The sequence below is a fragment of the Cyprinodon variegatus genome, unplaced genomic scaffold (genome assembly GCF_000732505.1).
Source record: "Cyprinodon variegatus isolate N-32 unplaced genomic scaffold, C_variegatus-1.0 Scaffold471, whole genome shotgun sequence".
NCBI classification, from domain to species: domain Eukaryota; kingdom Metazoa; phylum Chordata; class Actinopteri; order Cyprinodontiformes; family Cyprinodontidae; genus Cyprinodon; species Cyprinodon variegatus.
In genome coordinates this window covers 204,879-219,188 of record NW_015150924.1, presented here as the reverse complement: position 1 = coordinate 219,188, position 14,310 = coordinate 204,879, and the positions used below count along the sequence as shown (strand labels likewise).

At 37.9% G+C, this 14,310-nt stretch overlaps 1 protein-coding gene across 1 annotated transcript in view; it reads left to right on the top strand.

Annotated features, from left to right (window-relative positions):
- Window positions 1–11,998, top strand: part of insr (insulin receptor) — a 63,641-nt gene extending 51,643 nt beyond the window's left edge. The window contains exons 12-21 of the mRNA XM_015389740.1: window positions 1,175–1,314; window positions 1,738–1,897; window positions 3,184–3,283; window positions 3,374–3,441; window positions 5,869–6,098; window positions 6,190–6,300; window positions 8,133–8,292; window positions 9,894–10,023; window positions 10,237–10,371; window positions 11,395–11,998. Coding sequence (XP_015245226.1) covers window positions 1,175–1,314; window positions 1,738–1,897; window positions 3,184–3,283; window positions 3,374–3,441; window positions 5,869–6,098; window positions 6,190–6,300; window positions 8,133–8,292; window positions 9,894–10,023; window positions 10,237–10,371; window positions 11,395–11,752 — 1,592 coding nt within the window. The 3' untranslated portion in view covers window positions 11,753–11,998. The remainder of the gene's footprint in view (window positions 1–1,174; window positions 1,315–1,737; window positions 1,898–3,183; window positions 3,284–3,373; window positions 3,442–5,868; window positions 6,099–6,189; window positions 6,301–8,132; window positions 8,293–9,893; window positions 10,024–10,236; window positions 10,372–11,394) is intronic.
- The last annotated feature ends 2,312 nt before the right edge of the window (window positions 11,999–14,310 follow it).

The following is a 14,310-nucleotide window of genomic DNA, read 5'->3' as shown; positions in this document are numbered from 1 at the left end:
TTTATTTTACCATTAGTTTTAATAAAACAAAAGTCATCATTTTTTAAATCTGTTTGAAAGTACACATTGGCATTTTATCCGTCGAGCCCCTTTATGGTTAATGAATATTTTTGTTTTGTTTTGTTTTTTGGGTTGTTTTGCTGAAACATAGTGGGTTTGTCTTTTGGTGCTCTAGACCTTTATGGCTCAGGCTTGTGAATATTTGTTGTATTTGAATATACCTTTGCTTTATTTACAGCTGTAACCCTTTCTGGAAATGTCTCTTTCAGCTTTGGACATCCAAAAAAATGAAATAATTGCCCCGCCCCTTTTTTTTTCTCTCTCTCTTTGCTATATTGTAGAGATGTATTATATCTCTATGGATATGAATATGTATGATAAAAATGAAATACTGTTTTCAAGACTTAAATCCATCATCTAAAAGTTTCCTCCATTCAGTCCATTGTTTTCATCATTGCAGTCACCAATGAAAGAAAAGCAGCTCTGGTTTGCTTTGCTTCCAAAAGAAATTCAAATATTTATACATTTTAAAAGGATGAAAACCCCAGAAAATATAAATTTGCTCTGATTGTTTTCCGGGTTTGTAGTTCAAACAAAAATAAAAATTAGTAATTTATATCTTGAAAGTTTAAACAGGCAAAATTTTATTTGACAAGTACATGAAAGTACCTGCAGTAGGTGATAGAATCTGTGGGTATTTATTACCAGTGTTTTTTAAATCATCAACATGACCTATGATTTTATGATTTAATTTATTTTAAGTTTACATTAATAAAAAAAAAGACTTGGCACTACCAACTATACATGTCTGTTCCATAGACTTTATCTCAGATGGTGGATAAGGTGCCAAAAACAGGGCTGGATCCTTGAGACTATAAATATTAAAGAACGTCTACGATGTCTAAAGAAATGTTGTTGGATCTCATCTCTTGTTAAAATTGTTTTCTAACATTAGCATTTCTCAATATGTCTCAGAATTTAGTATAATGTATGAATTAAGGCTGTAAAATGTCAGGAAAATATGGTGTTATATTCAAGAGCATTGAGACGCAAAATTTGGGATTTGACTAAGTCTAAAAACATATTGAATTTTGATGTGAAAACTTTGCAGCAATTTCAAACAGATGGTTGTTAAAAAAAAATTAATGAAAAAAATGCTTTCCCCCCCCCACAGATAAAGCTGATAACATCTTGGGCCTCATCACTCATGAAGTCACAGAAAACACCGTGCACATACACTGGCAGGAGCCTGCAGCTCCTAACGGCATCATCATCCTATATGAAGTGAACTATAAGAGAGTGGGAGACGCTGAGGTACAAACACGCATCCACACGTCGCTAAAGCCCACCCCTCATACCAAGATAGGTCACTCTGACACAGAGCTGTGTTTTCCTTTTACTCCAGTAATAACTGCATCTTTTAGCAACTAATAATTTGTGAGCAGGAAATCAGAGAAGCCAGCAAAGAGAGGCTATGCCTGCCTGACTGTTTTTTATATATAGTTAATGGTCATTTAATTTGCCCTAATGGAACAGCAATTTTAGCGCTGCACTGTTTTTAGTGCCCATGGAAACCAGTTAAAAACATCAGTTGAAAACATGTTTTGGCAGCGACACTTGTTTTGTTTTTCTACTGAGGAAACATAACAGATGCAGCATCATGAAAGTCAGAATAGTAATTTTAGATTTAATGGAAAAAGAACCTAATAACTTTCCTCTGCCTGGATCTCCTTGCAGGAGCTGCCTCACTGCGTGTCAAGAAACATGTACAAAGCAACCCAAGGCTGCAAGCTGAAAGTGATGCATCCTGGGAACTACTCAGTCAGGATTCGGGCTACGTCGCTGGCTGGGAACGGATCTTGGACCGAGCCCTCCTACTTTTATGTCCAGGATCCCAGTGAGTGTTTCATATAGGAAGGGAGTTTGGCTCAAAATCCTTGTAGTGTTAGAGGGAACATCTTTTTTTCTTCAGTTATCCTTTATAACTATTTCATTTTGATTAAGGAAAAATGTCACTTTAATCCAAAAAATATGCTCCTTTTATCCCAATAGTTACATAGGTTAATTTATGCTCTACCTTCTGAATACAAATTTGAAAGGAAAATTAAAAATAGCTGATTTGCTTTACTTCCTTCTGTTCTATTCACTTAGTATAAGATCAGTTGTATCCATTAACGTGTTGTTTTTGACAGCCATCTTAGATTAAGTATATTTCAAGAATATGTGAACTAAAATGTTGACATATTCAAAGGAAACAGAAAATGTTTTAATGACAATACAAGGAAACATTTACATCATATTTAAACATATAAAAACAAAAACTTTGAGAGAGAAATTTAAAAACCCTTTCATCTGGGTCTATATCCAAAAATAAACAGCATGTAAGGAAATATTTGCTTTGGATATAATTTAGGTACACCTTTTGGTAGAAGGTTTTGCATTACCTCTTGTGGGCTAGAAGAAATAAAATCCTGATAGTTAAAAAGTATTTTTTAAGCTTGGCAGAGGATGATCAGCCACATCTAGTTTATTAAGTAGCGAGGGCAGGAAGAGCCATACTGCTGAGGGCGAACCATCAGAGTGGAGCTTAAAGTGCAGACTCTGAGGTAAATGCGCACAAAGACGCATTTCTGCACAAGCACAGCTGGAAGAACAGTTTGTCAGAGTTGAGTGCGCAGTCCCGGACCATTCCGAATTACCTTCAACCCTGTCACTGCTGCCATGGTCCACCTGTGGTCATGCAGAATGTGCAACGCTGCAAGGCAGGTGGGCGCCGTGACCAAACAGGATGCAGCAGCATGGCTGATACTGCTTAGCAGATTACAGCACAATGATGCATTTTAAACGTCTGACAGAGCACCTGCTGATGTTTTTATTCAGTCTCGCCAAAAAAAAACCTCACACCCATGACTCGTCATGTTTTCGTCATCAAAGATTCATATTTAGCTCGTCAGTTTTCATTATCATCATGTAAAAAAGGAGCATCAGCTGAATAATTTTGTAATTGTTGACGAAAGCCACACTGATCCATTATATATAAAAATCTGAAAACTCATTATTTTAACCATCCACTCCTAGTATTCGTATAATCATCAAGACATTAAAAAAATGTATGAATCATTTCTTAAAGTGTTTTGTTTTTCATCTGAAATGTGGCTCAAAGTAACCAGATGTTTCTAACAGGCGATCCTCTCTACATTGTGAAGATCATCATCGGGCCGATCATCTGCATTGTTCTGCTGCTGTTTGTAGCTGTGGCAGGATTCATCGTATTCAAGAAGAAGTGCGCAGCTCTCACACCTCATTCAGTCTCTCTTTTTTTTAGGTATTTCTGTCCCTCTCCTCACTCAGAGTGTGTTTTGTTTCCTTTCAGTCAAACCCAGGGACCTAGTGGACCCATCTATGCCTCTTCAAATCCTGAGTACCTCAGCGCTAATGATGGTGAGCTAACGGATTTAATCCATTATATTAATGTCAGAAGATGATGGACTTATGAAAAGAGACAGATAAAGGAAGCTGAAATGATCAGCGGCAGCATCTGCCCATGTTTACTGCTTAGACGTTCGCTTCAAAAAAGCAGATAAGAAAAAAACCAACCAATTATTTTACTAAACCACATTTCCCATAGTGTCTTTTTTTGGCTAATTTACGAAACAAACTGAACCAAAATCCAGCTCAAATGTGCTTTGCTCTCATTGTACACAGAGTGGATAAGTAAATAGTTTGTTTTCACTGCAAAAAAAAAAATTTTTCCTAAAATAAGTGATTGTTTTTTCTTGAAATAAGCAGGAAAGCAAGACACTTTGCCGATTAAATAATAACATTTATATTTAATATAGAAAAACAACAGCAGTCTCTTATTTCAAGCGCATTTTATCTAATTTTCTTATTTTAATGGTAAAAACACTAATTCCATTGGCAGATCATCTTATTAACCTACTCAAATGAAAGTTTAACAGTAAATACACTTATTTTAAGAAACTTTTACTCTTTTTTTATTGTTTTATTGTTTTATTGCAGTGTTTATGTGAACTCTCTCTCTCCAGACTGCAGAGATGTTTTACTGGGATTAAACTCTGAAGCAAGGCAAATTAGGCAACAAATAAATCAGTCCACTTTATTTACTCCTTCAGGTAGATTAAGTTATGGTTAGAGGACTCTGCTTTCTTTGCAAACAAAAAAACAACATATATCACACAGACATGCAATCAACACAAACTGATCTAAACAGTCCGCTTTAGAATTAAGGACAGAAAACCATAAAATTCATGGAGGGTGACGAGGGCTACAATCCATCAAATAAATAACATGAAATAATCATTCAAATGTGTCATTCATTTATTAAAACTAGATTTAAATACAGAATGTATTTAATAAATAAGTAATTATATAGATCTCAGTTGAATATATTGATTTTATATCAAGAAATGAAAACAATGATTTAATAAATTATTTCATGTTCCTGCGCTGAGTTACACCCTAAATTAATTTAAACTGTCACACATCCATCAAGCTCCGTCTCAGTAGAAACCCTGACATCTGATTGGCTCTTTCTCACTGAGAAAGATAAGAAACTTCCTCCTCTCCCCTTGCTCTTCATAAGCGTATTAGATATATTTCAGACCAAACTAGGGATATAAAGCCTGGATTTGTTCAGCCAATTTGCTGTAAATAAATGGCAACCCATTTTTTAATTTATTTCCACGTTTTGCAGACAAAATTAACTTTCCTGTAAAAAAAAAAAAAAAAAAATCAGGAAGAAGTCATCTTATCTTGCTTAGTTCGAAACAGCGAATCAGAGATGAGGATATCATAAATTAATTTTATTTACTTCATAGAATAAAATCGAAACATTTAAGATCCAAGATCCATATGACAAATTATATATTTATTAAATAACTTCTGTATTTATTTCCAGGATTAATACCTTTATGCCGCATAATAAGACAATAAGATTAGATTAAAAGAAAAAAAAAGAGGCTAAACATTGATGCTGAGCAGATGGCAGCGGGAACACAGCTGGTTTTTTAGGTTTATATTTTGGCGTAAGGTATTAACACCCCGGCAGGATGGGCTTGAACCCATTGTGGGGAGGATAAGTTCAGAAAGGATTCTTTTATCCTTTAAACCTGCCAAAGGCACAAGGATTCTGCAATTACAGTAGTTGCATTTTAACCTGTCAGCTTACTAGGAGAGCTGAAGTGGCATCTGTGTTGGAAATAGTGGTTTCTAATTCATATTAGGGTTTGGGATGTTTAAAACTAGCACTAGGCAGCTCTTTCTTCAAAATAAACTCAGAGATTTCTCATCATCTGATTCTGGAGGATTCTTTGCTTTTCAAACAAAAAAAAGTGTTTGAACTGAGTTTTTTTTTTATTTTAATAAAATAATTTAAAGTTGTTTGATTAATTTGCACTCTCGCTTTTATATTGCAGATTTTCCAAATGCATTAAAAAAAGTTCTGCAGAAGGCATTTGAATTATTCATTGTCTGCAGTAATTCCCTGAACTTTCCACTGGAATGCTTCCTGTTTGTAAATCATCTCCAGCTGATTTCATCTGTTTACATTTTTGGATGTTTTTGGTGCAGAACAACACGGATAGTGAGCAGCTTGCAGAAACTGTTGGCTGCACTTTACCTGTAACCAGATCATAGTTCAAATTAGATAAAAGATTAAAAGCTGGCCCAGCTGGGATTGCTGTGTGCTGCCTGAGCTTTACCCAACACTTCAAAGCCTTCTCAGAGAATTTGAAATTAATTTGCCTGATTAAAACTCTGATCCAGCTTGTCCTGACCTGTTCCCTCTTCTAACCTGCTGTGTCTTCATGACAGTAATGTGAAGGCTCTGACACCATGACATGTTTTCAGTTTATGAGGAGGATGAGTGGGAGGTGCCCCGTGAGAAGATCGCCATCTTGAGGGAACTGGGCCAGGGCTCCTTTGGCATGGTCTATGAAGGCATCGCTAAGGACATTGTGAAGGGCGAGGGGGAAACGCACGTGGCGGTGAAGACGGTAAACGAGTCCGCCAGCCTGAGGGAGAGGATCGAGTTCCTGAACGAGGCTTCAGTCATGAAGGCCTTCAGCTGCCACCATGTGGTAAAGAAATAAATGTTTCCATTTTTTTATATCAGTATTTAAAAATAAGAAGCGCTTCATAATTAAAGCCTTTTTTGTTGTTTCCTCTCAGGTACGCCTTTTGGGCGTTGTGTCGAAGGGCCAGCCAACCCTGGTGGTGATGGAGCTGATGACCCACGGAGACCTGAAGAGCTACCTGCGCTCTCTGCGGCCCGATGCCGAGGTAACACGCCGTGTTCATCCATGCAGATGTTACACTTTCTGGTTCTGTTTCTTCCTCTCACTTCTGCTTTTTGGTGGAAAAAATAGACTGCCAGCCCCAGGCTGGGTTTTATTATGCAAATGTTTTATTTTCATTTGTGTGTGTGTGTTTGAGGGGATGCTTTATTTACGTCTCCATAAAAAATACTTAAAATTAAAGAATATTATTCTAGATCCTAGACAGGAGCATAAGCTGCAGACTGGCTTTAGGAGTCTGTTCCCTACCGTCTGATCAGGATGTCAGATCTAAAATCTATGAAGGAAAATTGGTTCTTTAGTGAAGCAAGGGTGGGGTCTCATTCCGTTTAAGCCTAAAAAAAATAATAACCTTATGTTTTTTCTTCACCAGTCTGTCCTTAGTTGGCTCTAAGTTTGAGAATGATACCAGTGGAGCCACTCTGTGAACCAGAACGACTTTATGCAGATGCCCTGTTGCACTTGTCCTAACCCCGAAGGGACCAAAGAGCACTTCTTGTTAGTTTGATGTGTGACAGTCATAAACCTGTGACTGCCACACTTTACTGCTCAGGCTAAAAATAGGAGGAAACACTAACAGTAGAGTTTGGAGGGGATTTTTCTTTAGTTTTGTGGGATGCTGCCTTCAGATCTGGTTGTTTCTCGTTCCCACAGGGACAATATTTGCAGGTTTTACATGATTTTAAATGTAATAATGCTGGCTTCCAACAACAGAATACAATGCAAATAGATTTTATAAAGTGAAAGCTTTAATAGCTAAATTACTGTTTCCAAATATATTTGGGCGAATTTTTCACTATTTTTTATTGTGTGTCCCTTCTGTCCCACTATGTCTCTCCTTAAACCCTAATTTTCTTCAGGTTTTATTGTGTGCAGCTTCCTTTTTCTCACCAACTTGCTCCACATTCTAGAATGTTGCAAGAGAAGCAGTGCTGAATTTATGATTAACATTACCTTTAAATGTGACGAAAGGCGGCTAAACTTTTGAAGGTTTTGTAACCTTCAATGACACAGAAATAAACCTTAAGCTGAAGCAGAGATGAACAAATAATGTAGCAATGCCTGCCATTTCCCTCTTTCTTGACTTTTTTCATATGTGTTTCTAAAACTCAGTAACCTTTAACATTTTAAAGAAGGTCACAAGTGTCTGGTGTTGGTAGTATCTGCTGCTGTAAGAGTCTATCTGGCTAAATATTATAAAGGTTCATAAAACATGAAATTAATTAGCCAACAATCACTGCTCTCCTGTCTTTGTGATATAATTGTTGCAAACTGATATTATGATGATGAAATATTTGCAATATATTCCGCAGCTTTAAACTGAAATCATAACTGCTTTACAAAGTTTTTACCAGATGAAATAAATTGAAATGTTTCCTTTAACCTGTTGCTAAATGGAACCAACAGAAGCTTTTTTGCTTAAGGTAAATTTTCTGCTCCCTAAAGTTTTGATGAGATGGCTGCACTCTGACCTGAACGACTCAATCAACGACTAAAATGTTGATTCATAACTTTTGCAGCCCCTTTGGTTATACGTTTCTACAGCCAGTTAAGCCGCTATATCACCTCATTAGGCTCGGTGGTCTAATTTCTGCATGTGGACAGATTACCTTCGTGTGTCACCTTTTCTGGTAAACATAGCCGGAGCCTTGGTAGGAATTGGCAGAGGACCGAGCTGCCGGATGTTGACAGAGGATTTAACGAGCCAGCTCTGGCGCCAACTAAACGCATGGCAGAAAAAAAGAGGCTGTTTGATTCAGATGGCCGCTGCTGGCTCACCATAGATCAGACATCTAACTTCTGTCTTATATCCCACAGAATAACCCCGGGCGCCCGCCGCCAACTCTGAAAGAGATGATCCAAATGGCTGCAGAGATTGCTGACGGCATGGCTTACCTCATCGCCAAGAAGTTCGTCCACAGAGACCTGGCAGCCAGAAACTGCATGGTCGGTCATGATCTCACGGTCAAAATAGGAGGTACGTTTTCCGTCAGCTTTCCGATGCCGCCCCCTGGAGGCTGTATAAAGTGGTACAGCCGGGTGAGATCTCTAGAACTTCTGCAAAAGTTGTTTCTTCACATTTTACCAGCACAGATTAACATTGTAGTGTATATGAAGCGGCTTTCATCCAAAACTTTTGCTCTAGTTTTATTTGAGTCCCTGATATTCCTATAAAAAAAAAAAAAAAATCATCCCCTCAGCATGACGCTGCTGGTTCTATTTCCCACTCGGGAGATCATGTGGTGTGCTCATTGTTTTCAATGTAGGCCAAAATCGTTCCTTACTGATCTTACATTCATCCTCATGTTTGCTGTGTCGCCTATATGATTTGTGAATCTCTGCAGCTCCTCCAGACTCACCTTTGGCCTCTCAGTTTAGATGACATATCTTGTTAGGTTTTCTACTCTCCCTGTCCCTCGGTGATGGACTGAATGGAGCTCTAGGAGATGTTCAATATTGTTTTATAATCCATCACTGATTCAAACCTCTCTACAACTTACACTGCAAAAATTGACATCCAAGAGTAAAAATTAGTGTTGCACCGATACCGATACCAGTATCAGACAGGGCCCCGATACTGCCCTAAAATGGTGGTATCGGTATCGGCGAGTACCAACAAATAGGGCACCGATACCATTTTGAGAGCCATAAGTTTATTCAACTATTGTCACCCACTCCTGGTAGGCAATAAAAAGTTCTACTGGATTCACTTTGTATTAGATTGTTTCCTGCTTCACAAAGGTAGGCAGCAGCTTGACAAAGCCATGATGGTAATTATTTTACATTATTATGGTATCAGTATCCGCCAATACTGAACAGCCAGGTATCGGGTATTGTATCGGGGCCAAAAAATGGCATTGTCGCAACACTAGTAAAAATACTCACTCCATTGGCAGATCATCTTTTCTTATGTACTTAAATAAATGGCAGGCATTTTTTTTTTGAGATTTTTGTTTATTTTTAGTTCATTTCTGCATTGTAAAGGTTTTTGTTGCTAATCCAAAAGCCCCCTTGGTTTGGAAGTGTCTGAACTTCTAAGGCTTTTGTTTGCTGCTTTCTTTAAACTGACATTAAAGTGACTTCCAAATGGAGTTGATCTTATTAAAGGGTAACAACTAAAACATTGTTCATTGTCCTTCCACTGCACAGTACTTTCTGTTGCATACAATTCACAAAAGATCCTCTGAACATGTTAATGTAAAAAACAGGAAAATATGAACTTTTTCAAAGGCCTTCTATAGGATCCAGGTAGCAGTTTGCTGCACTAATGAACTTTAACATTTTTCAGGACGTCTAGTTTTTGTGTCATAGTTTTGTAAACTCATCACATTTAAAGCACCACAGGATGAGAAAATGTATCTTCTGAAATATGTTGAGAGATTATATTTACCATTTGGACAGCAGCAAACGAGGATTCCTATCAAACATGGTTTATAAAAAGCTACAGCCACTGTTAACTGTGTGTATGAAGCAATTTTAAACACATCAGTTATGAGGAAACATTTCAGTCTCAGAAAGCCGTTGGTGCGTCCTGGATTGAAGCCTTAATGATGAGTGTGACATCATATTTTCCCCCAGACTTCGGCATGACGAGGGACATCTATGAGACTGATTACTACAGGAAGGGAGGGAAGGGCCTTCTGCCCGTCAGGTGGATGGCGCCAGAGTCTCTGAAGGATGGCGTCTTCACTGCACATTCAGACTGCTGGTACGTACATGTTATATAAAGAACAATAAACCTCGAAAAGAGACCAGAACAACAACCTGTAAGGCCATTGGGAATGAGAATCATTCAGTGAGCTTTAATTCACTAGCTCTGTTTGTGGTCTGCCTGCCTCCTTCCTCTTCAGTCTGTTCAGACAGATTTAGTCCGTCAGCTGTCTAATCAGACTGTCCCCGATCTCTCCCTTCTGTTTAACAGGTCATTCGGGGTTGTGTTGTGGGAGATCAGCACCCTGGCCGAGCAGCCGTACCAGGGTCTGTCCAACGAGCAGGTCCTCAAGTTCGTCATGGACGGGGGCTCCTTGGATCGGCCCGATAACTGCGCTGACAGACTGTAAGTACGCCTGCCAAACCCCTTTATCACTATACTGAACGTTAGGTCACATCTAAGCAGAGTGGGCCTGCTTCTACCCATCAGAGACCTTTAGAAAAAGACATTTGGCTTCAACGGATATTCAGGAATCCATCGTTTGGAAAAGTGCTGAACGTGATTTTAGGGTTTTCCATAATAGATAAAGAGAGTTGAGTTTGGAAAGTATATTTAATTCTCCATCGTAAAATTCTTGTCCTTCACTCCAAAAACTGAAATCCTTAAATTGGTGCATTTTTCATGAGTTAAGCAGGTAAGTGAGACACTCGCCAATGGAGTAAGACAATTTACATTTAATACAAGAAAAGAACTGCTTTTTTCAAGTGCTCAATATCTAATTATTTTATTCTAAGAATAAAAATACTCATTCCACTGGCAGACTGTACTAGTTACCTCCTCAAATTAAGGGTAAATACACTTATTTTAAGAAATGTTTGCTCATTCATTTTGCAGTGTTCCTTCTTCCTCCCCTTATTCCATGTGTTCTTCCATCTTTCATTCTTTATTTCCATCTTTATTTCTTTCCTATTTATATATTTCCTGTCTTGTATCTCCTTTTTCCCTTTGTATCTTCCTTCAATGTATTTCTATCCTGTCTTTCCTCCTGTGGGTCATGCCTTCCTTGATTCATTGTGTCCGTTCTCTATTGTAATCCTTCCTCTATTGTAATCCTTCCTCTATTGTAATCCTTCCTCTATAAAGCCTGCAGAAATGTGGAAAAAACAGAACAAACTGTGAAATAAAAACAAGCACCCAAAGTTTCTAAATAGTGTCTGAACTCTGGCATTTATCCAAAACAAGTCGTCCATCAGGATGAAAACCAGTGGTGCTGAGTTTCCACCTTGAGTTTTGGACATTAAGTCATTATGATGTGGCAGATGATTCGTCCATTACCACGCTTTATAAATAACGTTTTGAAGAAAACGTAGTTATTCTATGCTTCAAACTTCAGGAGGATTTTATCTCTCTCTTTGTCTCCTCCCACAGGCACAACCTAATGCAGATGTGCTGGCAGTACAACCCCAAGATGCGCCCCACCTTCCAGGAGATCATTGAGATGCTGAAGGAGGACCTGCATCCCTCCTTCCGGGAGGTCTCCTTCTTTTACAGCGAGGAGAACAAGCCGCCAGAGAGCGAGGACTTTGATCTGGACATGGAAAACATGGAGAGCATCCCCCTGGACCCGTCATCGTACTCCCAGAGGGAGCAGTGCTCAGACAGGGACGAGGCCTCCTCCGTGGGCCTGAGGGGCAGCTACGAGGAGCATCACATCCCCTTCACGCACATGAACGGAGGAAAGCCCAACGGACGGATACTGGCACTGCCACGGTCCAGCCCCTCCTAACACATCACCACCACCACCTCAATGCTATAGAATAAAGTCTATTTTTGTTCTCATTTTATATATAGATCCAACTTTTATCACTTTGTCCTCAGAAGTCCCTCAACACATATCTCAGGACCTTTATTTTTCTCTCCAGATGCCACAAACACTACAGCAGGTCCACACACGGACCCCACAAGACACTTTTTGTATTTAAGGACAAACCTCCTGTTTCTCTGTTCATGATTGTACTTTCTATACTGTATGTGAATATATATATATATATATATATATATATATATATATATATGATGCCAATGTTGTTGTGTACTGGGTGGATTTTGGATTCAACTGTGAAACAAACTCTTGGCAAACAAGAAGGCTGCTATAACCCACCTATCCCTCCTTTCGTCCAGGCCACGTCCCTTTTCCCCTCATCGGTCCCGGAGGTTTGCTACGCTTTGGGAGGGGATAATAAGTGCCCTTCTCTTTCTGTCTGTGGCCTACACCCGTTGTCATGGAACTGAGTCTTTGTATGCACTCTGATATGAACTGAAAATGGGAAGAAAAAAAAAAGAAAGAATAGACTGCTGGATGGTCCAAAGATGATCCATCCTGAAACAAACTGATCCACTGGAGAAGCTGGTTGAAGCGGCTGACCTCCTCACACTGCAGTATTCCAAAAAAAAAAAAAAAATGGCACACAGGATAAACACAAGACTTCTTATGTTTTTTATTTATTCACAAATCTTTTATTTCTCCCCTCCCTCATATATTTTATGTTTTCACCTTTACAGCTGAAGGATATTTAAACTATTTTCAGAAACAGGATGGCAAACAGATTCATCAGATTTACCAATAGTTGTTTTTTTTTGGTATATTTTAGTGCGTATAGAAGTTCTGAAATATAAATATCTAAATATATATATATATAAAAATCTTATATTGATGTTTTTGTACATAGTTGATATTTTGTCATTCTTTAGGTATTTTCCGGTTAGATAATGTTTTTACATGTTAGTGTCCTATGTTTATTTTTTCTAATCCAGAAAATTTACTAATTAGCTTTTTTTTCCCTGGCTGATGATCAACCAACAGCACTTGTTGTTTTTTGTTTGTTTTTTTACAGTGTGATGCCCGGGAGGAGGAAAAGGAGTGTTTGTTGTCTTCAGCTTTTAAATATCTGCTCATCATATCAAGATCAAATAAAAATAGAGCTGTAAATAATGCAGCAAGGTGCATTTGTTAGAATCCTGTTTTTGCTTGTTCTTCACCTGCCTGTTGAGATTTCATTGATTTCATTGGAATTACCTACACCACATGTTGTACAACTTATTTGATTGATGAGTTTTTTCTGCTGATTGATCATTTAAAGTTTAGAACTTTTTTAACAAATGCTCGTTTTTTTTTTCTTTTCATGGATTCTCAGTCTTTGAGGCTGGAAGGCCTTCCTGGCCATAACCCTAATCTTTCACTCTCCCCAGATACTGCCTTGGCCATTCCAAAGTATTACAGCACCTTAACTCAGAAGAAGCATGTTTCTACTTTTATAGAAATTAACATAAATCTGCCATGAATACTTTCAAGGTTTATATATAACTTGTTTTTTTTTTTTGCTTGTTCCCAATTCAGGTGCAACTTTCAAAACCTATATACAAAAATCTTTTTCTTAACAAGGAAAAAGTACTTGTTATATTTACCACTAAGCATGACCAGATGTTTGGTTAGCATTCTTTGATAGCCGCTCCTCCAAGGATAAAATGGCTTCTAAAGATCAGCTTCAGAAGAATCAGATCTTTCATAAATGATCAGATAATAAACTCAGAGGGAAATGTTGGTGGTACAGTGACTCGGTTTAATGCAGATCTGAAAAAGATTTTAGCAGCTAATTGAAATGGGACAGATATCTATGAAAAGGTAGGCTTCAGAGCAATTTAAAGCTGCATTTAAACTAATCACTACATTAAAAAACTGTGGCAGCTTTTGGTAACTTGATTTGAAGTATTACAATGCAAAAACAATAAAAAACAAACACACTGACATGATCTCCCCTAAACACTGAAAAACTTGGACACATACCAGCACACCTGCCAGTCCCCTGGATCAGATTAATTGGTATAAAACTTTCTAATCACTGAGAATGTGATGATAAAAAGATGATGACCTGGATCTCAGATCATTTTTGTTCTTCATGTCTTTTATTTTTCTTTATTTTGAACATTTGAATTATCAACATTAGAGAACAAAATATTGAACAAAAGCAACTGATAAAAAAGAAATATGGAAAAAATAAAACTACAAAGCAAAAAGAGGAGGAAGAAGAAACCTAATCTGATCTGTTCTTGAAAGACTTTCTAGCAGGGATGAAATACTTTCAAAGAAGTGCAGCAGCGCCACCTGCTGTTTAAAACTATAAGAGACACTGTCTTCAATTGAAATGAGAAGCATGATGCAAAAATCCCAGTTTATTTACAGCAGATTTACTTTTCCATATTTCACTGAAGTGCACCCAAAGTTTACTAAAAATAGACCCTAGACTCAATAAAGGTTATTTAAAGAGGCCCTGATGGGACATCATG